The sequence below is a fragment of the Argiope bruennichi genome, chromosome 10 (genome assembly GCF_947563725.1).
Source record: "Argiope bruennichi chromosome 10, qqArgBrue1.1, whole genome shotgun sequence".
In the NCBI taxonomy this organism is placed as follows: domain Eukaryota; kingdom Metazoa; phylum Arthropoda; class Arachnida; order Araneae; family Araneidae; genus Argiope; species Argiope bruennichi.
In genome coordinates this window covers 50087570-50114930 of record NC_079160.1, presented here as the reverse complement: position 1 = coordinate 50114930, position 27361 = coordinate 50087570, and the positions used below count along the sequence as shown (strand labels likewise).

General features: G+C 25.6%; 3 protein-coding genes across 4 annotated transcripts in view; 2 read left to right on the top strand and 1 right to left on the bottom strand.

Moving 5' to 3' along the window:
- The window catches only part of LOC129987951 (putative pre-mRNA-splicing factor ATP-dependent RNA helicase PRP1), a 33778-nt gene extending 27021 nt beyond the window's left edge, over positions 1-6757 (top strand). For both annotated transcript variants that reach the window (XM_056095972.1, XM_056095971.1), the window contains 4 exons: positions 142-264; positions 1924-2114; positions 3380-3549; positions 6452-6757. In XM_056095972.1, the coding sequence (XP_055951947.1) occupies positions 142-264; positions 1924-2114; positions 3380-3549; positions 6452-6572 (605 nt within the window). In that variant the 3' untranslated portion in view covers positions 6573-6757. The remainder of the gene's footprint in view (positions 1-141; positions 265-1923; positions 2115-3379; positions 3550-6451) is intronic.
- A 1655-nt stretch (positions 6758-8412) lies between these two features.
- On the bottom strand, positions 8413-15633 carry LOC129987955 (protein BCCIP homolog). Its single transcript, XM_056095978.1, has 7 exons — positions 15440-15633; positions 13360-13437; positions 11771-11851; positions 11365-11463; positions 10272-10459; positions 8710-8854; positions 8413-8615 (listed from the first exon to the last, which is right to left on the bottom strand). Exons 1-7 carry the CDS (start codon positions 15533-15535, stop codon positions 8445-8447), a joined length of 858 nt encoding a protein of 285 aa, XP_055951953.1. The 5' UTR covers positions 15536-15633; the 3' UTR covers positions 8413-8444.
- A 227-nt stretch (positions 15634-15860) lies between these two features.
- The window catches only part of LOC129987950 (nuclear pore complex protein Nup107-like), a 38727-nt gene continuing 27226 nt past the window's right edge, over positions 15861-27361 (top strand). The window contains exons 1-7 of the mRNA XM_056095970.1: positions 15861-16021; positions 18927-19027; positions 20520-20567; positions 24927-24994; positions 25433-25523; positions 25618-25709; positions 25823-25887. Coding sequence (XP_055951945.1) covers positions 16020-16021; positions 18927-19027; positions 20520-20567; positions 24927-24994; positions 25433-25523; positions 25618-25709; positions 25823-25887 — 467 coding nt within the window. The 5' untranslated portion in view covers positions 15861-16019. The remainder of the gene's footprint in view (positions 16022-18926; positions 19028-20519; positions 20568-24926; positions 24995-25432; positions 25524-25617; positions 25710-25822; positions 25888-27361) is intronic.

Sequence of the window (27361 nt, the reverse complement as noted above, 5' to 3'; positions counted from 1 at the left end):
ATACCTGCGGGAATCTCTTTCTAGAAGCCTTAAACAAGTTTGAGCTTGTTTAAGGGCAGTGCATTCCTTTACATTCACATTAAATTTAGTGGATGTGGGGTTGCCTATATTTTTGCGGCCCCCCCACCCAACACTATTTAGTTCCACAGTGCTTTGTGAGACCAAATGAAGCCAAGAAAGCAGCTGATGATGCCAAGATGAGATTTGCACACATTGACGGTGACCACTTGACTTTGCTTAATGTATACCATGCTTTCAAACAAAGTAAGTGAACTTCTGTCTTTTTTTTTGGTTACCATATTTTTTTAGATATTATTTTCTAGAATTTTTAAATTCAGAATTCTGTTACTTTAATCTTTTTGTTGCATGTTATTACATTTTTTTTCCATTAACAATTTATGCAGCAAATAGCTTTTGATTGTCTGTTAAATAATTTTTTTATTAAAAGTGTTTATTCAATTATCCATAAAATTGATGCCAAGTTTCTACTAATGTTTTAAATTCATAAATTTTATTTAAATTTAATAAAAATTTTTTTTATATAAAATTTGTTGCGTATTTATTTAGTTCTTGAAATTGGTTAATTTTGAAAAAAATAAAACTTAAGGGAAAAACAAAACAAACACAATGAGAAACACCTACATTTTTAATCACAAACATGCTTATTTAAAAAGATTACGTTTTTGCTTTATTCATAATTTGTTTCATTATTGTATTTTTTAAATTTTTTTTATTCTTACTATTAAAGACGTAACTATATATAAATATCACTGATTTTTTTTTTTTTTTTTTTAACTTTACTAAATTCTGTTATTGAAAGTGTAGGAGAGGAGGGAAAACCCATGACGAATGATATCCAATATAGATAAACATTGAAAGTTAAATATTCATTTAAATGCATCTTTCTCTAAATATATGTTGGAATATTAATTATTTCAGTATTAACATATGGTATTTACTGTATAATCTGCTTATTTATAGATATTCTGAATGTCTGGTCTTTTTTAATATTTAGATTTTGCAATAAAGAATTTCTTTATCTATGTTTTTGTTTTTATCATCATTTGTTTGCATATCTAATTGGTAAGTTAATATTGAATTTTGCTTAGAAAATAGTGTAGAATGTTTTGCCATCTACCTAAAACATTTTGCTTTTTTTTTTGTATCGGATAATAATTTTATTTAAGGAATGTTCATTCTCGGAACAGTGAGGAATAGCAATTCTCCCGTGTTTTCAGTCGATACTTGTGTATATTGTGACCATAATTCAAACATTATTTCATTAAAAAAAATATGTTCACAAATTTTCACTTTGGGAAAATGATATTACATTGTTTTTTTTTACCAGCATTTTTTTGAGTGATTTATTATAATATTTTCATTTAAGACAATATATTAAAAGTGTTAGAGGAAATCTCTTACAAATTTTTGATTTAAACGTGTTTTAGTCTGATATTCTTTCTAATGATGAATTGTTACTCTTATTCAAGAAAATTTGCTTTTTTTAAATTTTATTTCAAGATAGATCAACATTGTAATGTACAGCAAAAATGCATTAAAAATGGAACATTTGCATAATGGAAGTTTATTTTCACGGAGTTAAGCTGAATTTATATTTGAGTTCTTATTCTGAAGTTTCTGTACCATTGAGCAATAAAAGATACTTTGCATTGATATTTTTATTATTTTATTTATAATATTTTGCAAAGAAAATATTCATTCGAATAATTTTGAACTTGTTCAAAAATTTCCTTTGTTGTCAAACAGCATTACAATTAAAGTATGTTTATTAAAACACATTTTCTTCCGTATGATAATTAGAAATTTTTACCCGACAGTGAGATTTTCGAAGGAATTTCATTTGCTACAGTGAATTTTTTTTTATTGTCTACAATTATATTTACCAATTTCTGTGTTTTTAAGACCATGAGGATCCCCAGTGGTGCTACGACAACTTTGTGAATTACCGTTCTCTGAAGAGTGCTGATAACGTCCGACAACAGCTTTCCAGGATCATGGATCGGTTCAGTTTGAAGAGGACATCTACAGAATTCAGCAGTAAAGATTATTATATAAATATTAGGAAAGCTTTGGTAGCTGGTTTCTTCATGCAGGTATTATTTTATTGAATTAAAAAAAAATATTGAAAGAGAATATTGTTCTCTCTCTCTTTTTTTTCCATTAACAAGGTTATTTAAGCTTTAAATTTTGCTCCAAAACATATGTTGCAATGTATTTTTTAGTAATTATACTCCCCTCCCTCCATGTGTGCATCAGTCTGCTTATCATACCGTACTAGGTAGCAGATTATTTTCCATATCAAACCTTTAGTGGAATAAACCTTCTCAAATTTTATTTTTTGATAGTTCTTTTGAAAAAATTTTGTATATGAAATAGATTTCATTTAGTTGCTCTTGGAATAGATTTTGTAAAGACATTACATTTTCTATTTGAATGACCAGTTATCATTTTGCACTTAACTATATGGCCTACTAACTGTACCAAGCATACAGACTTGCAACATGTATGTAGGCAAGTCAAAAATTACTACACTTTTCATTCTACAGTTTATTAACATGAAGCTAGTGTTATACTAGGCACATCATTTTTCTACGTAATCTCCCTCCTTTTCAATGCACTTGGTCCAATTGTCAAGGAGCTTACGTATTCCTTCCAAATAAAAGGTTTTCAGTTGATTGTGAAGCCACTTTTGCATGTTTAAATCTGAGACAAATCGGCGACCACGTAAAGCATTTATTTTTGAGAACATAATACTTTTGTGGTGTCACCATAAAAAATGAACCATCAACAGTTTTTAAAAAAAATGAATTTTTAGTTAATGGTATTTGAAAATTACAGTGAAATATAGATTTGCTATTTATCTGTACATATAATTTTAATAATATGATGATTATATAGTTTGTTTTTTTATTTCACGGGATTTAACTGCATTATAAGTTTAGAATAAAAAATTAGTGGTAAAAAAATGCAATATTATGAAAAGGGAGGGGAAACTGCTTTGTTGTATGTGAATTTTTTATATCAAGAACATCATTTGGTAATTTAACTCTTCACAACTCTTAGCATTTTGAATTCTATAGCTTTCAGATTAGAAAAATTATCTTTTAAGCTAAATGAACAACTATTTATGGATAATTATTATTAAGAAAAAAAAATGTATTTAAATATGTATTGTATGCTTTTTAAACTGAATGATAAAAACAGAAAAAAAAAAAAAAAAAAAGCTTTACTACTGAGAGAATTAACAACCATGTTCAATATAGTAAAGGATTAAATAAAGTTAGCTGTCTGATGTAAAATTATGTGTTACTTAAAATCTGTAAAATTTATTTATACTATGATTGTAACTTATTTTCAGGTTGCTCATTTGGAACGAACTGGTCATTATCTCACTATAAAAGACAACCAAGTAGTGCAGTTGCATCCATCAACTTGCTTGGACCACAAACCTGAATGGGTTGTATATAATGAATTTGTGTTAACAACCAAAAATTATATTCGTACAGTAACAGATATAAAACCAGAATGGTTAGTTGAATTTTTTTTGTCTTTGTTTATTAAATGTGAAGCATATTGATTAAACTCTTTTTTTTTTATCCAATAGTCGGAATGTCTGATTTTAGAGGGAAAAGAGTAATCACCTGTTGAATTATGTTAATAATAATATATATCATATATATTATTATTATACATAATAATATAGACATATCCTTTTTATTCATCATTTTCTGGGGCGTGGGGTTGTAATTATGCTTTTCTATAATAGAAAATTATCCATTTTCAACTTTAATCATAATTGGAAAAATTACTTCATAAGCCACTATATTAATTTGTAATAATTGTTTAACTTAAGTTTAATTAATATTCTAACATTTATATCTACCTTCGTTATTGTTAATTAACCTCTAGCTTACGACCGGTACAACTGTTGTACCAGATTTTTTTATACTTTTCCTTATGGCTCGGTACAACTGCTGTACCAGCAATGAGTTTGCATTTCTTTCCCCCACTTGAACTTTCCAGCTGAACCCTAATTGCCTCGTAAAATCCCTTCCCTTTTGTGTCGCACCCCTTTGGGTCAGGAGATTTCCTCCAGCAGTTGCTATAATCATTGTTCGCACTAGTAAGTCTTGTGAACCCTGCTTTAGCAGCATTTTATTTAAGTAACATTCCTAAGAATTATGGAATGAGTTTGCATAATTTCATTTGTGGGAAATACTCTTAGTAAACTTTCGTTGTTTCCCCTGTTTCTTAATTTTTTTAACTTTATAAATTCCTTAATATTTTAACTTAATATAATTTTGTAACTTTATAATAATATATGGTTATAGTTGGGCCCATCTATTTGTCTAAATATTTGAACCAAGAATTTACTTGAAAGAATTTACTAATCATTTGAACAAGAAGAATTACTTGAAGTTTCATTTCTGACAGAATGGTATTATGAAGGTAATCGGACCCTAGACAAATTGTTACTTCTTTGCTCCCATTTGTCACAATTGATACAGAAAAACTAAATGGAACCTTGGTTTTTTCCCCCCACTCCGTCATTATATTTTACATTGAAAAGAGATAAAACACTTTGTTTTGTCTTCATGCTTACCTGCCCCTCCCCTTACTGAAATCTTGGGCATATATACTTCCCAGTCTCTAATTTATTAATCTAAAACAGTATTAAAACGATCTACAATTTTTTCAGCTTTAAATTTTAATACTTGAACTGGATATATTCCTGGGTTTTTATTTTTTAGTAAGGTATCGATTTCACCATTGTTTGTCATAATTTATGAAATTGGATTGATTTAATAATTTATAATTAATCTTCATTAAAAGTTATAATTCTAATTTTAAAATATTGAAGGAGGTTCTTAAAAGCTATCAAAATATTAAAATCTTTATACCTTCATTTCAATCCACTGAGAAGTTGCTAGACACTTAAATTATTCCAGAAATATTTGTATTGAAATAAAATAAAGTAGCTGCATAAAAAAGTCAGGAATTCTAGATTTAATTTGAAGCATTTTTGAAAGATAATCTAAATCAACTGCTAGTAAAACTTGTATTTAATAACGAATGCAGATCATTTAGAATGCCATATATATTGTTTTAAGTTTTTAAAAAAAGTTTTTTGCTAACTACTTTTCAGCGTAATATTATTGCAATGTAATCTTATGTATCGAATTCTAAGTAAACCATATCTAATCTTACTTTTTAAAAATTGTCTTAAATCTGGTACCTACCTATGTATTAGTAAATTTTTTTGCAGAAAAATAATTTTTTGTTGTAATTCAGGTATTTATTGTCTGCAAGATTGAGCATAGTTTTCAAAAATACTACACTGCAATGAGTAATTGAAATTCTCAGCAAAAAACAAAATATAAATTGTAAGTATTGACAATAGAATAGGAAAACGTTACTAGTAATTATATTAAAAACCGTTTGAACTATGTTAGGAATAAAAATTATATTCGGTTTCTGTGAGTGCAATATATTAACACTGAAACATTGAAAGATATTTTAATCTACAAAACAGCAGATGTTTGTTATCTGTGTTATGCACAAAGAAATGGGAATATTATTAAAAAGAAAATCTAAACAATTAGGATTTTTATGCATGATATATAAATTGTCACATTTTATAAAAATTGATGAGTTAGAAGAATAACAAAATGAAATTCACAATGATGTGTTCAAGCTTTATAAGAATTAAATTTACAGCTTCAGTAATGCTCGAGAAATTTATTTAATTACAAATATGATCGAAAAATTGACAATATTTTGTTTAAAGTGCTAAATAACAATACAGCAGTTATACTATTTACAATTTATTTAATGTCATAATATTTAATTCAATACTTTCTCCTACAGAATTAGTAAACTAATGTTTCATAAAAAAATAATAAAATAAAACTGCGATAAAAAGCTTTTTCACGGTTCAGACGTGGCAAAACTGCAAAAAAAACAACCTGGTTACGACGGAGAAGACAGATGACCTGTTACCACTACGGGTGGTCGAAATCAGAAAGGCTATTTCCAACAATCGCCTTTAAAAGAAGGGGAAAGCATCTTCTAGTTTTTCTCAATGAATACTCATATTCAAAGTAACTTTACTGAGTTTAGGCTCCCGAAGCTTAAAGGTTAATGAAGCTTTGTTTGTAAATAATGTAAAACTAGCTCCATTTCAGAATTGGGATACTTTGAAAAATAATTTCACAATCAGGCTTTTGTTAAAGTAATTCTGTAAAAGCGGTTAAAAAATATATAAGTAGTAAGTAATACAACATTTTCCTTGTTTCTGGTTTTATCAAAGAGAATTGGAGAAATATTTCAGATATTTTTGTTACGTCCATGTATTAAAAATGCATTTTTGGAAATTTTAATTTTTTATTTAACAAAATAATTTGTTAATTGAATTTCTTTTTTATTGCAGGCTACTCAAAATTGCAACATCTTATTATGACATCAGTAATTTTCCATCCTGTGAAGCCAAACGACAACTGGAATTCCTTGCTAACAAGATGCAAAGCCGTCAATATCAAGAAGGATTTTAACTTTAAATTGTTCATAAATGTTTTTTATTGATACTCATTTCCATAAACATTTGAAAGATTCGTAGCTGTCATAAAAATTTCCTTTTGTATATTACACCACACCATCTATTTTGGATTCGTGAAAACCGATATGGGAACATTTTGTGTATTATATGGAATCACAATAAACTGTATGTTCTTGTTTTGCTGTGTATATTTATCTGTCTCAGTGTCACATTTTGATAATATATCTCAGATAAATAAAAACTGTTTATAAAATCATATTTAAAAAAAAAATAAGTATTTCATTGACTTGATTTCAAATTTGTATGAAAATTGACTTACTTGGATTCTAAAATAAGAAAAATCTAGTAATATTACTTTAACATGTTGACTACTGTGGGGTCAGTGGTGACGCCGTATGAATTACATTGTGAGAAATAAAATGCAGCAGTCAATGTGCTAAAAATATCTTACTTGATAACTTATCTCATAAGCCAGTCCATGTGGATATTTTAAATAGTTAATAGTATCTCCTAAAAATTTCCATTTTTCAACTTGCATGCTTTTAAAACCAGATTGGCAATTTGAATTTTTTGTGATTTGATATTTTTTTAGTAATTATATATAAATTAAAATAATTTTTTTTTGATACTTTGGGTCTAATATGTTAAGTCCAGCAAAATTGCATACAAATAGAATAACACTCACTCATATTTTATACTGACAGAGGACATAGGTCCCCCCCCCATATCTAGATATAATTTTATATCTCTTGGTATCAAAGTTTAACTACTGCACGATGGAATTTGGGCAAAATTTATATTCACTTTGACTTACTAATTGTTTCTTTGCATTTTGAACCATTTACAATTTTGCTAAGTAACATTATTGTGCAGTTATAATTTATTTTTATTGTTCTATAATTGCTTTGAACTATATTTTTGATTATTCCTAATAAAGAATTTTTCGTTTATTTTTGAATAATCTTATATGTGACATGGCAAGTGAAGAATAAAACTTTAGTTAAGCATTCTTTCAAATTGGGAGAGAATTCAAATTTCATGAAGTTATTTTTAAATATATATAACAATAAATATTAGCTGCAATTTATGAAATAAAATAATTTGTCTAACTATGTATTTTCATTTTTCCCTAGATATTTGTGGCAAGAGCTTCCAACCGTTTCTCTAAATCTTATGAGAAGTGGAAACAGTGCCTCTGTTGCTATTAGACAATTTATTTGATCTTGTGCTGTAGCATTTTATAAAAATAGGAATTCAATGGAAAAATATTGAATCAGTAGCGATATAAAATAACTCAACACTAGAGGATTTAATATTTGTTTACTATAACGATTCATTTGTAGGATATGGTACTCTTTGAATTGTAGAAACATAATCCTACATGGAAATGAATGAATTAAAACCCTGCCTGAACAATCAATTTAGTTTAACATGCTAGACTTATAATACTATGTTATTTGATAAGAATAATGCACACCAAGGTTCTAAATAATGAAAAGCATTAGATTCTTAATCAGTCTGTTTTCTCTACTGTTTGACTTACAGCTACCAAATTTCTCACAAATATACTTTGGAATGTAAAACTTGCATGAACAGATTATTTTTAGTTAAAATGGCAGAGCCTCACTTATAATTTCAAGCTTGATTTATTTTTAAAATTTACTTTTTAATTATATAGTAATGCTATATTATTTGATATTTCTGCACATTTCAAGTTATTAAAACAATGAAAAGTATTATGTCCCAGAAATAATAAATGCCATTGTTTGGTTGCTCTAAGTCTATTTTGAAGTAGAATTTCTTCATGTATGCTGCTATTTACAATGAAAAACAACTTATTATTGATGATAATTTTATTTATACTAAGTTAGGTTCCAATCTCTTGTGCCAGTTTATTATACATTGTATCCCATTGTGATGCAGGGAATACTAGCACTCTTCGTTTTCTGTGCCCTTCACTGCTTTCATCAGTCCATCCACCAGCTAAGCCAGAATCTAACTCTGCAGAAACGGAGAAGTCAAAACGTAAGGTAGCCACCTGAAGAGAAAATTTAAAATTTATTTTGGAGAAATTCATGTTAAATTTTATCCCTCACCCCTTATGGGGAATAAATATTAAAAATAAAACAAACCTCGGCAATGAGTTCTTCTTCCCCATTTGCATACATTACACTTTCTTGTGGTTTACCTTCTTTGAAGACAACAATTTTGCAAATGAGAATAAAATATTCAAAATCGAAGGCCTCTCCTTTGGATTTTGCCTTTGCCATGTCATAACTAGAAAATAAACACTGTCTGTGAATTTTTAATTTTGATACACATTAATTTTAAGTAGTTATTAATTATTATTAGGTTCTTTATTGTGTTTTTCACTAAATTTAATTTATTAGATGTATAAATATGATTTCATACTTTTTGAAGTAAAAAGAGAAGGGATTTATCGAAAGATCAATTTTTTTCAAAATACCCCCCCCCCCCCCCCAAAAAAAAAAATCAACCTTACAACACTGAAACAAGAAATAAATTCTAGGAAGAAAAAAAAAATGTTAACTAAATTGCATCTAAATTTTTGATATGTTCTAGAGAATTCATCTATTCTCCAGAAATGGCACGTTGCATGAAGTTAAACAAATAGTAGCGGGAAGGAGAACATCTGATGAATATGGATAATGAGGCAACATATCCAAGCAAAATTATTCTTAAGTTTCTTTTAAGGATCTGATAATATGTAGATGAGCTTTGTCATACTGGAAAGCAATTTTTTTTTTTCTATCTTTCTCCCTATTTGGAATTCTCACTTTTTCAAATTGATATCTTGCTTGTATCATTCACTGTTAATAGTTTCATCAAACAATGCTTCCAAATTTGCATTCGGATTTTTTCGATTGTTTACCATACTTTTTTTGTTGTGTATTAAAATCTTTATTTTTAAACTGATGAAATCACTCATTGCAAGTTGCATTCAATGGAGCATGCTAACTACTAAAGTTTTTTTTTTTTTTCCAGCAGTGAAATAATGTAACATAACCTTTTGAAGTGCTCTTTGTTAGGCACAAAACTCAATATGCTGAAGCAAAAATAATATATATTTTATATACTAATCAGAGGTCATACACTAATTTCTAAAGATTGCTGTTAAAGCTTTCAAATACAACTTTCCTAATTTTTTTTTTCATTTATTAAAACTGATTTGAGTCATATTTACAAACCTGATATTTAAAAATGAGATAAATGATAACAATAATTGTTACTGTATAAAAAAAATCTTATTTGTGTTATTAATAAGTTGAAATATTTCAATTCTTCTGTACTATTCTCTTGCAATGCATTCACATTTCTAAAATATTTTAGAAATTTAATAATGAGAAGGGTTTGATATTATGGATGCCAATTTAAAAACTAACAGCATATTCTTTTGACAGATTCTTCAATATTAGTAATTTAGAAGACCAGCACAACTTGAAAGATCTTATTAGAATTCCTCATATATCATTTGTTTATCATTAATTAATATTATCCACTTGCTTATTTTGATTTTCTACAATTATTATAAGATGTTTGGGATAGTAAAAGAGAAAAAGTTAAACATGTATTTAGCAAGATCTAAGATATCATATTTTATCAGAATACCAGATTTTAAAATTAAGAAATTTTATAATTATAGACGAGACAAAATTTCAAATAACATTTTTACCTCAGTCCTGAATATAAGGGTACTGCAATTTTAGGAGGAATATTAACCATACGTTCACTGATGATTAAGCCAACATGCTTTTTTTTATCATCTAAAATTCTTTGAAACGTTTGGAAATCTTCATCAGAAGCAGCTTTTTTACAGTGACTCAAAAGATATGTTTTAATTTCATTTATGCTGTTCAAATTCTGAAAAAGAAAAGTTACAAAATAAAGTGTTTTTCAATAGCAATTTTTGATATTTTTTTATTAATAGTAACCAAAATGCTTTTCGAGTGAATCGAGGAAGCAACTTTACAGATCAAAACATGAAAAGCGTAATGTGAATAAAAATAAACATTTCTTTTTTTAATTCCTGCCATTTCCATTCAGGCTTTATTCTTTACCAGTTATTTTGTTTGATAATAATAAAGTATCCATTTTTTTTTTTATGTATAAATAGAAATTGTCACTGATTTAAAAGAATGACTTTACTAAAATTAGACAAAAAAAATGACTATGAAAATTATTCTTTTTTTATACGTTTCTTGTGCATGGGTAAAAGTACTAAGTTTGCTTTAAAAATAATTAAATTCAATTAGAATGTAATTTGTAACATTTATGCAGGCTTATTTGATAGTTAACATAAGGACTATTTTTTCTCAAGATATAAACTAAAATTGTATTTATAGTAGTATTAATTTGAATATTTTATTGATGCATTAAATAGATTAAGTGTAAAAGTAAAAAATAACTGGTATTTGATAAGTTTTAATCTGACATATTTATAAAGAAAGAAACTATCAGCTTCAACAGTCATTTGTTTTGATATTATAAGAAATTTACCAAATACGAATTTAACATACAAAGATATTATTTTGAAGAAACTTCCATAAACCTCAAAATTATATCACACAAAATTTTAAAAAAGTATTTATAAACAGTATATTTCCAATTTTGTTTAAGATTTGAATCTTGGAAAGTATACATATAAAAAAATTGTTAAAATTTATTCTTAACTAATTTTTCAATGCAAATTGAATTGATTAAACCTCATTGATTCATCAATCTAATGATACATTAGAAATAAGTAGAGAATAAGTATAAGTATTTACATTTTTTTCTGTAAGATTAACAACTGAAAATACACCAAAGTTTACATCCAAATCCTCTTCATCATCGGCATCAGCTTCCATGTCATCATCAACTGCTTGCTGAAGGGGGAAAAAGAAGCTAAATACTTGTTTAACAAAACATACAGTGAGAGCACTGAGCAGATAAGAGGCAGATTTAAATGAGTAATAATTTCAAATAAATTCATTACTTTAAAAAATTGAATAAATAATTTAACTAATTTATTTATAAATATTCAACCTATATAAAATGGTAGAGCACATACATTACATACATTGCATATTTAGGTAATAAGTAAAATACAATTAAAAATATTGATAATGGTAAAAGTATGGGATATAAGTTAAAATTAAACCCAATTTGTGGCAAGCAATAAAAAACAGGTACCTTAATAACACCTGTAATCTTCCTCTGCTGTATAAGCAAGTCAGTAAGTTCTGAAGTGTTGATGTGTGCTTTGAGAAAAAGCTGGAAAAAAAATATATAATTCTTATATATGATTAAAATGGTTTTAAACATTTACATGAAAAAAGGAAAATTAATTCCCAAGAATCATTCAGTGATTCTTTTGAGATCACTATGTGATCCCATATAGTCATGCATTTCTGTTAGAAATCATGAATTACTAAAAGTTAAACTAACAATTTCTCAACTTAAAAAATTTTGATAGCAGAAATATTTATTTCTAAAATATTCAAATATCAAAACTCATATTCTTTCTTTTTCCTTGTTTTGATAAAATGTATTTCATCAAAACTGGCTGATAAAATGTCAATAATATTGAAATACTTGCTGAAGACAAAGTATTATTAAGATTAATTTAGCCATGCTAATCAACTTTGATGAACTACATCTTGTCACAAAAAAAGATGATATATTAATGCTACTATCCTATTTTCATCATATTTTAAATTATATTTGAGAAATAATGATGGAGCATTATGAGTGATAAACAAAACAATCCTTCAAAGTCGCGAAATTACTTAATGGCGATCCTGTAATTCGGAAACAATGCTATTAATGAAAATAAATAAATTTATGAAAGTCTCACAACTTATATTCCGTATAGTGTATTTACTAACTCTGTGAACTCAAAGTAATATAGAAACTTCATTTACTGGTAATATTTATATGTAGTCAACTATAAGAGATACACTTTCAAATATAGATTTTAACTGGACTAACTTTTTCATGATTAAAAAATAAAGCTATTTGATATACATTTTGTTGTGCATTTTATTAAAATTCCTTTTCATTTTATAAAAATATTTTTTATTCATTTTCAAATCTAATTTTTTTATAAGCAATTAGTTATAAGAACAACATATTTGGATCCCAGGAAGGTTAAGTTTGGTTTTAATTTGAAAGATATATTTATAGCATTTGTCAGCCAACAATATAAGATCAGTATTAATGAGATATGTTTATATGTTAATGAAAAATGATGTATTGTAGAAACGTTTATCTACATTTTTATTAGTTTAAATTTAAACACAGTTGTCACCAAACATATTTATTGGCTAAATGCAATTTTTCTGTAACTAGAAGCTGTAGAAATGTTTAAAGAACTCCACATGCAGAAACATTAAATGGGAAGCTGAATTTTTTCTTTCTTCCTTTTTTCTTTTGAAGATTTTTGCATCTGGTGCTTTTTTTTCACATATTTATAGCAGTCAAATTATTGAAAATGCATCATTAATTTTCAAAATATATATTTTGTATGAAATGTATTAGCAGTAACAAAGGTGCATATAAATGAATATTGAAACAGTGCAGGGCAATTAAAAGAAAACAAAATAAAGTACAATCTTTTTATTTATCAGAAATAAATTTAAAAAAATAATAATTGAAAATTTAAACTGAATGCAATTAAGTTAAATTTAGGGGGGGGGGGTTGATACAGCTAAAATACCAGGATAAGGGGTAACAAAATATAATTTTTCTTAATTATAAATATGCTTTAGTAAGAAATATACCTGATGTAAAAGGTTCTTGATTCCATGAAAATCTGATGGCTCCGGAACTTTGACATCAAAATCTACTTGAATTGTTTCCTAAAATAATTATAGCTTCGTATATTATCAACATTAAAAATACAACATAACATCTTAAAAATACATCTTAGCAATGAAATATTTTGTATTTATTAGTCAGCATTACTGTTTTGGATACTTTTCTTAGGGATAAGAAAGATATAAACCCACATTTTATTTATAATAAATTCTACTACCTACTTTTTATTGGATGTTAAACAAACAAGGATAGTCAAAAATAACTTTATTTTTTTTAAAATATGAAACTGCATCTGTTTAATTGTAATTAATAACAAATTTACTATGTAATTCACCAGCAGATGCATAGCAAGAAAAAGAATATGAAATTGAATAAAATTTAAGTTCTTCTAAATAAGGAATAAAAAAAAAAAAAAAAAAAAAAGACAGTTACACAACATTTTTATTCACTGACTCTGGAAAGGACAAAATATAAAGATCATAAAGGACTATGCAATTATACACATTAACATCTATGATCTTTTAGTTTAAAGAAGTGTTGTAGTCAAGGTAGGCTTCAGAAAGCATTATATTAATTATTTATTAACAAAAAAGTTATGGAAGATAAAGATTGTGAATGAGTCCAATGTTAAAAAAAAACAAGATTTCTAAGGAGCTAGATATGTTGATTTTTCTTTTTTTTTTTGGTACCAGAATTAACCCTCTGACTACGTAATTTTTTAAAATCACTATTTAGATGCAATGTTTGCAAATAAGTTTACATATTTTTCAAAGGAAGTGAACTGTTACCATATGTTACACTATAATAATATGATATAATAAAAATCTACAATTGTAAAAATAAACACTCTCAAATGCGGGATGCAATAGAAAATGGACTGATTGCCAACCCACAGGATAAGCAACTGGAGGGTTATACTAGCACTGCAGCATACATTGAAACCATGCACTTGAATCCATCAAATACAAAAGTATGATTATGATTTGGGTTTAACATGAGATAGAAGTTAAATCTCTCAAATTTATTACAGTATGTTCTCACAAATCTGAAAAGATCAATTTTTGAAGTGTACTTTAACAGATGATAAAAATGCATAATTTATAATAAAGTCAAATGAAGAACTATAATTTTCAACTCATAATTTTTAGGACACTGAGATAAGCATCATAATTTAAATCTTCAATGAGAAGTATTTAAAAGTACTATCATCAAATATAAAGGAGTTAAAATTCTTATAATCTGGGTATTTTTCTCACAAGAAAGGCCCCGATCCCTGTCATGTTTGAATGTTGACATTTTTTGTTTATCTCAACATTCATTACTAAAATTTCACTGGCTTTTAATATAGAGTTTCATTAAACAGAAAAAATATCCTAAATTCGAAACTTATACACTTAAATGCATGCCATTGATGAACAGTAGTTACAAATGAAATTATTAGAATGCCATATTTAGCCATTAACTGCTGGCATATGGTTAATATATATGTACTCTAAATTTGAATTAAAATATTAATTCTGTTTCAGTATCATACTTAATTGAATTTATTAATAACTGTGAGGTTAGTTCTTACTTGTTTACAAAAGCTAATACATAGTTGACACAGTTAATTTTCTTAATTGATTTGATACTTTGGAACAATTTGTGCTATTTTTGAAATCACAGGGATTTTCTTTAAATGTGCACAAATGTAGATTTTTTGTAATGAAACACACACAAAACCATAACTGAAATTAATTCATACAAATATGAATTAAAAAAATAATTATACACGATTCAATCTGATATAGAATGACAATTAGTTTTGCAATGTTTATTATTAGTGCTCCTCAAAGTGCACGTGGCGCCGACACCAAATAATTAACCATTATTTCTTCTAATTTTGAAGTCATAAGTTGTGTTTGATATATGTCTTATATATTTAACAGCCAATCTTTAATGTATAATTAATATTTAATTCAAAACAAAATATTCATGACTAAAATTCTCAATATTTAATTATAGTATATAATTTTGATTTTTAAAAAATTATATGGTTCTTACAATTGGTTCAGTTTGCATTTCTTCAGCCTCTGAATTACTATCAGATTCACTCGAAAATTCTTCTTCTACTTTTCTTTGCTTTCTAAATGGAGCCATGATTTAACTTTTTGAATTATGGTTTCTAAGGTGCGAATATTTACATTTACCAATTTCTTCCCCGTGGTTCTTGTTTGGGAAAAAGGTCGAGTTAAGTTGAGTTGACATAAGTCTAAAACTAAATTTCAGTTGATCTTAAACTAATGCAAATGTTATTTATTTTTAATTCAAATACTCTCAAAATACTAAATGAATATAGTAATATTATTATAATTATGAGTGATATTTACTAGATCATAACTTTATGATAATTTTTTTCTTTATAAGATTAAATATAAAAGTTAAGTTGCATGGGTACTGTACGCGCGGTTTGTTTGTATTGCTTTCAAATTTTCTCACCGCATATGAGCTTCGGCATGGCTTATTTAGTTTTGAACACAAATATGTTTTACTGACTAATATTCTAATTCTATGGTTTTTATGATTCTCCTGCAACTATTTATTTCTGTAAATTTGGTTTTTTGAAGTTTTGCTGTAGAGTAAAATGTGAGTCAGTTTTTAATTTTTTGTCAAATGCTCCCCCAAAATTATTTAGTTATAGTTTACATGTTCGTTTATTTATGAACTGAAAATGTTTCATAGTATGACAAAACTATTTATATTCAAAATCGGAATAGGTTATTTTTGAAGCATAGCCATTTCACTCAAAAAGGGCATATTGTTACTTTCATCATAAAACTTTCGTTTATCTTGAAACGAATACATTATATCTTATATTTATGTTTACGAAATCAATGTGATAGTTTTTTTATTTAAAAGTGGAAAAATACTATTTGAAAAACATCTTGTAATTTAAAAATTACTCAAATTTTAGAAGCTGTAGTTTGAAGTATAAAACTTTTTAGCCCATCTGGTTTAAGAATTCTCTTTCTCTCTTTTGCATCATTATTCTGATCATTACTGAAAATAATTTTATTAGTGTATTGTTATAAATCAGATCAGTTACATTTACTGATTTTTTCAATGTTTTGCTGTTATAATCATCAAGATTATTTTCTTAATTCTTTTTACTATTAGTGAGGAACTCTAACTTTAATCTAACAAAAAGCGTTTTTAGAATGTTTGAAACTCTAATATTTTACTGAAGCATTTCATTTAGGGTCGTGAATCATAGTTTAACACTTTTAACGCTACCGACGAGATATCATTTCAAATATCAGTTCTTTCAGCTGTTGACATTTTTCATACAAACAATAAATGAAAAAAATAAAGGTATTCTTTAGATATGTATCAAAAAGTTCAGTCTATCTAAACTGGTATAAAAGAAGCATTTTAGCCCACAGAAACCTGTAATTAGAAGCATCTGAAAAACGAGATATCTCGTTGGTAGCATTGAAAGTGGTAAGGAATAAATCTTCCATTTTCACTGTTGTTGATTATGTTGATATTCCGTTCTAAGGGGGGGGGGAAGTCAACTTGAGAGCTTAGAAAACAAATTAATTTATTGGTCAAATTTCATTAACTTATAATCAGTGTAAATTGCACAATCTTTAAATTCCATTTTTAAATTTTTATGATTTTTTTAATGAATTAATTAAAAAAGATGAAGCTCATTGAGAAGAATAAAACAGCACAGAATTACAGACTAATTATTTCTATATAGATGAACTATAAATTATAAATGCAGTAAATTGATTTACTTTTAAATTTTAATAAAAAAAAATAAAATTCTTTAATCAAGTGTACATATGCATTCTCTACTTATTATTTTCTAAATCGGATGCCACATTTCTTGCATTTTTTTAAAAGCACTAATTTTTGTTGGATTTAGTTTTAATTTGAATTTCTTAAAATGTATATTAACTTACATTGCATTGAAATAAGCAATTTTATTAAATGTAAATATTGTATTTTTTCCTTTAATGAATTGGAAAACAATTATAATGTTCTGTGAAATACCCCCAGCATTTTATTACAGTACTTATATTAGATAAAAGTATTGTACTTTTCCCTTTAATGAATTGCAAAGTAATTATAATATACTGCAAAATCAATAAACAAACTGCATTTTGATATATTTAGCCTTAGCTAGATACTTTTGATACATACTTAGCTAGACACCTTTGCTCACTAGGATTAATGACTACTAATTTCAATTAAATATTTTATATAGCTTGGTTTCAATGGCTTTATCAAAAAAATAATTTTTAAAAAAATAAATTTAACGACATATGAATCATTCTTTTTAAAAAGCCTTTATTTATTGTGCTGTGTATTTCCCTAATTTTCTGTCTAAATCTATAAATCCAAATATATTGCTTAAATGATTAGTAGTGTTTAAAAACTTGTGCATTTGAAAAATTTCAGAAATGCTTGATTCTGAAATTAAATCTTAATTGTAAGTATAACAAAATTTCAAAAGTTTTATTAAAAGCATGCCTTATACTAAATTCTGTTCCACATTTCACTTCTATAATGAATGAATTGAATTTCACCTCTATAATGAATTACATTGTAAAATATGCTTAAAATATTTTTTTGAAAATTAATTAAAAATAAAAAAAAATTATGTAACAAAAAAAAATTGTATTATTGAAAAAAATAATTTTTTTTTAGTGAAGGAAAATTAATTTTAGTGACATAATATTTTTGGAATTTGTCTAGGAAAAATGCTAACATAATTTTTAATTAATTAAAATTTTAAAAAATTGCTTCTAATTGAACATTTCTATTTTCCAAAGTATATAAATGTTGAGTTAATCAAAGGCAAAAAACTATCTTTTTAAATTTTACTCTCTTCAATATTATAAGTTGTCGTTAATACTTATAAAATTAACTGAACCACCAGAATATATAAAACATTTTTGTTGACACCAGTAAAATTCTTTCAACTATTGTTTGTAATAATTAAAAAAAAAGTTATATTTCACTTCTTATTCAGACATTGCAATATGCAGATTATTAGCAGGCTTCAATCTTAGGCTAATTTTCATAGGAAGATATGATTTATGTAATGCTTGTTTTTGTTTTACATATGAACACACTTTCAAAATGGACTCAAATTGACCAGATGTTAATTTCCTCCATATTTTCCACAGAAGTGAGGTTTTGTATCTGGAGAATCCTTTTGTCCGTTCTATTTTTTTCTTCTTCATAAAGCAATGTAATAAAAATGTGTAAAAATAAATAATATTTGCATTTGTTGTAATAATTTACTAGAGAAGATCTAAATCTGATTTATGTAAATGTTTTTTTTTTTTTTATTATTTTTTTTTATTTACTGAAAAGTTTAAATTTGCATTCTCTTCATCTTTTTTATTTCACTAAATATAAATATTATTTAAATATTTATTTTTTGTAAACCAAAAAAAAATCCTGCTTTAATAATATCATGCAAATATTATACTACTCCTGAAAAGTAAGGATATATATTCGTGAAATTCCTTTTCAGGGATAGTTATCTTCATATACTTACTCAGAATACTCCCCAGAGGAGTGCTGTGAAATCCTCTTTTATTCAGAAATGCATCAGCTTTGGAAGTGCTAAAAAAGGTTTGTACTATTTATATATATTAATTAAAGATGGATGCTAATGGTATTCATAATATGTGTCTGTTTTTGTCGCAGCATCCAAGCAAAAATGAAGTTAAGTCTGCATATGCATGCAGGGAACATGCATTTTGATTTCTCTGCTTGCTGTATTAAAGGGAATGAGACCTAAAAATCAGGTTTTCTTGAATGTGTCTTGTCAACTTTTCCTCTGAAGGATGGATTGAAAGTTGTGGTGCAACACTAATCTACTGACCTTCAATTCAGTCTTGTAGCTTAATTTTATTGATAATTTTAGGAGAATAATAGCCTGGTTTTGTTATTTAACCATTACCATTGTTCTTTTTGTTTCTCTGGACCTGGAAAGATGTTGCATTTTTTTAAAGGATCATCTAAAATTATTTATAAAAATGTTCTCAATTTCAATGTGCTGGAACTATTGGCCAAATAGAAGGTCAGTAGATTAGTGCTTCACCATAGCTTATCTCCAAAATTTTAATTTATTGTTGAGGAAAAAAGTGGACTGGATGTGGTGTGAGTAACCTGTTTTTTATACTTCCTTCCTTTTAGTAAAGCTTAAAGAAATAACAAAATACAAATAACTCACATGCATATGTCGACATCACTTGTTTATGAAGTTTCATTTTTGTTTGGATGTTGGTCTGATATTAATTTTTATATAAATGCATATCTTAACATAAATGAATACATATATGTATTCTTTTTTTGTGCTTAAAAAAATTACTATTGCTTGCAGTCTTAATAATTTTAATAATATAAACATCATAATATCAAGTAATTTAAGTTATCAAGGATTTAAAAGCAAAATAATAAAATTTGATTCAGAACTTAGAACTCTGAAAGGTATTGGAAATCTAACAGATTAGAAAATTTTCATTTATTATGCTACAGTATTCATTTTCAGATTGTAATGTAAATACTAAAAATATGTTTTCCCATATCACTTTACTTAGTTGCTTATAAAATATTCAATTTTAAGCTAAAATGAAGCAAAAAACATATTTAATCAATTTTAGTTTTTTTGTAACTCTTATATTAAGCATTTTTTCACTTAATTAATCTATCATATAAAAAATATCACTGAAAACCTTTTGGAATTCATTACAATATGGTTATCAAGTCTTCGTCGAGTTTTCTTAATATTTTTTAAGGTATAGAAAAGAATAGAATCTAAAATTTATGATTTTAATTATAAATACATCTTTTTCCATGTGCATTAAGGTACCTGACAACTGTAATTATTCTCTAATGATTGAAATGAAGTATTGATATATTGAAGTTCTAAAATTAAATATTTTTATAATGAAATTATAAGCTAAGGTAGATATTTATATGTATTTATTAAATTTGGAAGACATGCCTACTATAAATAGCATATTTTTTTTTATTAAAATTTAAATTGGTTTGCAATGAGATCTCTTTTAAAATTTATTGTGTGCAAACATTTAATGAACATTTGATATACCAATTTTAGGCTTATCTTTTGATGATTCAACTACTGATGGAATGTTTCCAACATCAGGTTAGTTATTTTATATTTAATATATCTGCGCCCTTTAGCAACCACTGGCTTATTAAGAAAAATAGTTATTAAATTTCAATGATATATTTTATGTAACTTGATCTTAATGGTTTTTTCAGTAAAATATTTTTAAAGCTCAAATTTTTATTGATATATAACTTATACTATATTTGAAGCTTTATCCTATTCTGTTCATTTTACTATGCATTTCCTTATTTTCAATATATATTTCTTATTTTCTATATATATTCTATATATATTTTCTTTCTTATTTTCTATATATATTCTCTATATATTTTCTTCCTTATTTCTATATATATTTTCTATGTATATTTCTATATATATTCTTTATATATATTTCCTTATTTTCTATATATTTTCTTATTTTCTATATATATTTCCTTATATTTTGAGCTTTGGACTTCCCTTTCATAATACTAAAACGTCCATCTCTTATCACATTTTTTCTGACTGGCAAAAGTCATGGGATCTGCTGATCCAAAATAAGTTACATTCTGTGAAAACTGACATTATTTTGTGGTCTGTACATCCTATATGTGAGATGGATGTTAAATTGACACATCTCTGTATAGGACACACTTGTTTCACCCACAGGCATTTGATATTTGGTGAAAATGCGCCTACATGCAACACATGCCGAGTAAATTTTACTATTCACCATATTTTAATTGACTGTCCTGTTTTCAGTTCTTATCGTGTTCATTTTTTTACCTCATCTTCCTTGACTTGGTGAGTGAAACACACCACCCAAATATTTTTAAATTCTTAAGATCAGTTGTTTTTCATACTTGTATTTAGCATTTTTTTTCCTATTTCGTATTTAACCATTTTGTTTCAACTTTGCATTAGATTTTTAAATTTGGAGGAATCATATATAATTTGAAAATAAAAGATGGTTTTAGAATTTTATTGTGATATTTTAGGCTATTTTATCTTCACATGTGTACTTCATAAAAAATAAATGTGCTTTTAAACCTATTCTAATGTTACCACATGATTGGCGCAGTATAGCCAAGTGTGGCTTGGTCAATCTTTTGCCATCATATCTAGCCAAATTATGAAGCTTTAGATATTGCTATTTTTGGGCAATCATTTCATTTTTTTATTTATTATTATTATTATTTATGGCCAATTTATTTTAGAAAATCTCTGGTAGTTGATTGGCATATCATCAAGACAGTTGAATGATGTGTTCTAAAATTGTGCAAAAATTGTGCATTTTTATAAAATTGTGATATTCAAATTTTCATAACTCACTCAATTTCAAACACAAAAAAGTTTTTTTTTAAAATTTATTTATTTAAAAAATTTAATGTCTTAAGAATATTTTATTAAGTGGGTTTCTTCTAATCGAGAGTCTGTATAACAATTTAAATTTTGTTATTCATCAGAATATTTATTGATTCAAACTGAATTAAGTATAATTCTTTGTTTCATTTAATCCATTTTCCCGATTCAATGTGTATGCCTAATCCTGACAATTTAGAAATTAGTTGTTTGGCTCCATTTAGAATAGATATTCTGTAAATATAAGTCATGTTTGGTTTAAATAATATAGAATTTTGAATTAACAATATAGATATTTTGAAAGGTTACAGAAAATCTTTTCTTGCATTTATTTTTCTAAAAAAAATTCATGTTTCATTTAAATTTTTTTCTTACATATTTATACTGAAAATTACACTTTTTTAGGTTTAAGTTAAAGGGAGAGTTAATTAAATCTTTTAATCTGAGCTTTTTTTTTATGACAGCAATATGTTACTGAAAGCTAATTTTTCTGATGCATGTATATTCTGCTCATGCTGGCTAAATTTTATTGGAAATATATTGTTAGAAAATGTGTTTAAAATACTTTTTTAAATAATTGATTAAAAAATTTAAATTTTATGGCATTTATTGGTATTATTGAAAAGCTAATTTTTGGAATTTTAAAATCATGTAAAAGTCATTTTTATGCTGTAACAGTTTTTGAAATTATTGCACATAAAATGCCAAAATTTTGATTAATTTTTAATTAGTTAAAATTTCAAAAGAAGTTGCTCTGAGATACGCATTTCTATTTTTCAAAGTGTATGTGTACCAAGTTTGCTATCTGTAGGTCAAACAGTTTGGCTTATTTTGTTTGTAACACACAACAGTGTTCATAATATACATACTTTTATTTTTACATTCTCGTATATGACGCACAGAAAAATATTGCTGTTATCAAAAAATGTGATCTGGCAGTTTTGATAAATTACTATGCTTTAAATCTCTTGGAATTCAAAAAATGCATCTTCAGCATTATGTATGCTAAATAAATGCTTTGAAATTTGTATGCAGTAATGAAATTTGTATACGGTTTTTCAAAAATTTGTATATTTTTTATCAAATTTTGAGTAAAATTCACTGAGAGGAAATTTGTCTGTCTGGCTGTTCATATAAGATTTATTACATTTACAAAATGAAAAAAGCTAGGTAAATAAAAATTTGGTACACAGATTCAAGAACTAAATTGTAGACATCTGTCAAATTTTGAGCGAAATGCAACAAGGGATTGATTGTAATTTCTGTAATTTCAGAAACATGTAAACAGAATAACTTAGAAATGCAGCGACTTAAATCTATCAAATTTGGTATGTGATTTTGTTACTACACTTATAATTTTTAGTCCAAGTTGTTGTTTCAATTAATTGGCAGCAAAGTGTGTAAAACACAAATTTGATTTTCAGGTACTTATTGCTAAATGACAATGATTAATTACCAACAATCATATGAGAGATTTATTAAAAATACTCAATTCTCACCAAGGATCTGTATTTTATAAATGTGGCTGTACAAGGCATTTGCAGTCTTACCCAAAGTCTGCAATTTTATGTGGTGGTGGTGGATAACCCCTTAATTAGAGAGTATTTGAGAAAGGTTTAGGGAGATCATTCCTGTTGGTTATTTATTATAAGTGAAAATTATGAATAAATTAATAGATTATTGTATATTTGAAAAACTGATTAATCTTCTGTTTGGATGTTTTTTTCATTGTATTTTACATCTCAACTATTGCATTTTAAATAGACTTAGATAACTTTATTCTTTTTAGGAAAAGTACAATAAATATAAAATAACTTTTTGAAAATAATTGCCCCTGCTTAAAATTTTATTCCAGCGCAAATATTCTTTCATTTAGATTATGCGGTCTTTCTCTATCTAATATTTAAAAAAAGTAAAAGAAAAAAAAATCTTCTACCATCTGCTATTGTATTCAGTTTAAAGTATAGCCATTAGATTTTTGTTGTTCCATTTTTATTGGTATTGTTTAATCTCACTTTAATAATAGATACTTTTGATCGTTGAGTATTTCAATTACTTTCTATAAAAATTTTAAATAAAAAAGTACTGTCTTTCAAAATATTGATATTAATGGCGTTTTGCACTTACAGTTTGTTTATTCATATTTTGTTTTCATATTATAAGAATTGAGTTTAAAGGGGACTGACCAATACAACAAATAATATGAATAATATATATATATTATGACATTGACATGAATACAGCAATATTTAAAAAAAAGCATAAATTCTTTTAATTTATTTAAAAAAACAAGCACACTGCAATTTTACTACTTTGTTTTATGAGAAGGCAAATTAAAAAAAAAAAAAAAGGTAGCTGACAAATTTAATATTAAAAAGTGATTATTCATTTAAAAAAAAAAATGCATTTTTGAAAATTTTTCTGCTATGTTTATTTAAAAATGAGAAAGCATTGTGGAAGAATGGTCAATGGAATTTTTTTTTTAGTTATACAGTTTCAATTTCTTATAATAGTTTTTCTTTAAATATTAGAGGTAAGAAATTACTGCAACATGAGGAAATTAATATATGCCTGCAGAAATTAGTTTTTTTTTATATTGTTATATATATTTATCATTATCAGTGATTTTTTTTATATTTCATTTTTTAAAACAAGTTATTTAATATATTTTAAAATATGCCCCTTTTTTTTTCCTACTTTCAGAAATATATATACACATTATTCTTTTGCCATAAAGTGATTCCCTTCTGTCACATTGGTAATCAATTCAAAATACCAAATTATATTTTATAATTTCTTTAAAATTATATTTTTCAAACTCTTAACTATTTATTTTTTTTATGGTGAAAACATAAAAATAAAAGAAATTTTTATATATACAAAATTTTTTCCATTTTAAGTAGTTGTATGTATAATGATGTGTAATGATTATATATTATACATATAATTAATATGATTTAAATGTCAATTTTAGGTGTTTTGAATGCCATAAAAGAACTTATAATTGTTATTGTATAATTAAAATGTATATCTTTCTTTTTTTATTAATAGAAGATCCATCAATGTCTATGTTAATACCTGAAAATGAGTCTATTTCTGAAATGAGTGAAATGTATGAGGTATGTATAATTGTATGATGCCTTTTATTTGATACTTACATCTATTCTATTTATTATTACAAATTATCAATTGTAAAGCAATAAAGAGCATATTGAATAAACATTGTTTTAAAATTCTTTTTATATGAAAAATTATTTTTTTGCTGAATATATTAATTATTTTCCCTGTATGATAGGGTCTTAAATACTTTATCTTAAGCATCTCCTTAAGCAAACAGAAATTCAGCTTATTATGTCCTTTAGAAAAATTTTGTGATGAAAGCATATAAACTTTGATTAAAAATTTTTTTTTTTGTATTACTTTTTGTGTTATTGTATATTTTAAATGAAGGATTTTAAGTAGTTCATTAAATTTCTTATCTTTAATAATATTGAGATTAAATTCATAACAAAAAAAATTGTTTGTCTTTAAACCAACTATGCATATTTATTCTTTAGAGTAATTTCACTAATCAAGACTCTCGAATGAATGCATCAAGGGGAGAGTTTGATACCACAATCGTTTTGGATATGGATTCTAACTCTCATGGTATGTAAAATTTTGGTTTTATAAATGATAAACTTTGTTTCCATTATAGTAGTGAAAAATATATTTAAAATTTTTCTATTTTTCTATTTTTCAGTTATTGATGCAATGTTTCAAGATTTCTTGTCTTTTTTTCAAAGTTATTCAGGAGAACAAGAAGTTTTTGATCTTTTATTGAATTATGAAGAGGTTAGAAATGATTGCATAGTTTGTGTTGACTGTTTTTTATGTAAATTTTTTTTATTTGCATCTTGTTTTGTTCCAGTGTAAAAGTTTTGATTCTTATTCTTTCTTTCTTTCAGCTTTGTTGTACTAATTTTGCAGCTGTTTCCAAACTATTGATGAAATCTAATTCAACAGATGTGAAGTATGTTATAACTGATTTATTATGCTTTGTAATATTACTTTTTTTCACAAATAAATTATTCTTTCAAGTATAGAGAGAAATCTAATAAATTTTGTGAAGTCTCACAAAGAATTTGCTCATTACTTTTTGCTGTATTTCACATCTATTAATGAGAAATTTTGTTTGCTCAAACTTATACGAAAAGAACTTAAAGATTGAATTAACTGAGTATATATCAGCATGTACAACTCAGAAGTTAAAGTGATATATATATATAATTTAATGTAAAAGATTCTTTTATATAAAATATTGCAGTACACAGAAGTGCTGCTGTGTTATTTTCTTGTGGAATATTATATATACTTAATGGAAATATAATTTTAATTATTAAAAAGTAAACTATTTAATTTCTTGTCAAAAAATCTTCACTAAATTTTCCTCATATTTCACAATATATGAACTTTTTATTGGAAAAAAAAAAGAAAGGTTAACGTTTTATATATGTCATTTGTTTATTGTTCTATTTTAAGATTTTTCTTTTGGAAATGTAAACGATATTTTGCTCTTCCTGTTTACCTCTGATAGTGTAATCCTTCTGAGTGACTGCTACTTTCTAACGTTTGAATTCCGCAGCTCTGCTATTTTGTTAATCACATTAAAAAATTGAAATAAAGAAAAAAAAATTGGGATTAACTACTTTTTAATATTATTCAGAATTATGCTATACAATTTTGACATTCTAAGAACAATAAATTAAAGTCTTGTAAATTCTGAAAAGTTCGATTATTAGCTTATTATTAATTTAATTCATTGATTATATATTATACTATATATATTCAAATTATGTTAATCATGGTTTATTTATTAAAACATTTTATAATTAATTAGATTTAAATTGAAGATTATTTTGAGGTATTTAATATTTTTGAATATTTTCTATAGTAAATTAATGCCTCAGCTTTTTATATAGATAGAATAATTTTTTAGCTAGACATTAATTTATGAATGCATTTGATGCTTGTTGGACCTACAATTACTAAATAGACTTATTAGCTTATATCTACTATTTCCTTAATTTTTGTCAAATATCTAGTTAATATTTTTATGAGCTGATCTATAAAACACATTAAAGCATTTAGAAATAGTATTTTTAAAGGTAAAATATAATATTAAACTTTCAGAAAATCAGAGGATTTGTTTAATAAAAGATTGACCATTGCCAATATGATGAACTAAATATTGTTCAATTGAATATTAAATATTGTTTTAATAAAAGGGTTTGTATTTTGAGCTAATAAGTCTAATAAGCATTATTTAAATACATTATTATTTATGTCTTTTTTTTAAAATTATAAATGTAATCTGCAATCAATAATATCTGTCTTATTCAATTTAAATTTCTAGAAGTCTGTGATTTTTTAAAAGTTTTGATGTTTGTAAGATAAGGCTTACATGTGACATAATGCATTGTAGTTGAAACTTTATTCTTTCAGCT

Coding starts and splice junctions, on each gene's coding strand:
- LOC129987955 (XM_056095978.1), bottom strand. CDS start 15,535: ATGGCTCCATTTAGAAAGCAAAGAAAAGTAGAAGAAGAATTTTCGAGT. Junction 10,460..11,364: donor TTAATCTTACAGAAAAAAAT/GTAAATACTTAT, acceptor TTTCTTTTTCAG/AATTTGAACAGCATAAATGA. Junction 8,616..8,709: donor AAGAAGAACTCATTGCCGAG/GTTTGTTTTATT, acceptor TTTTCTCTTCAG/GTGGCTACCTTACGTTTTGA.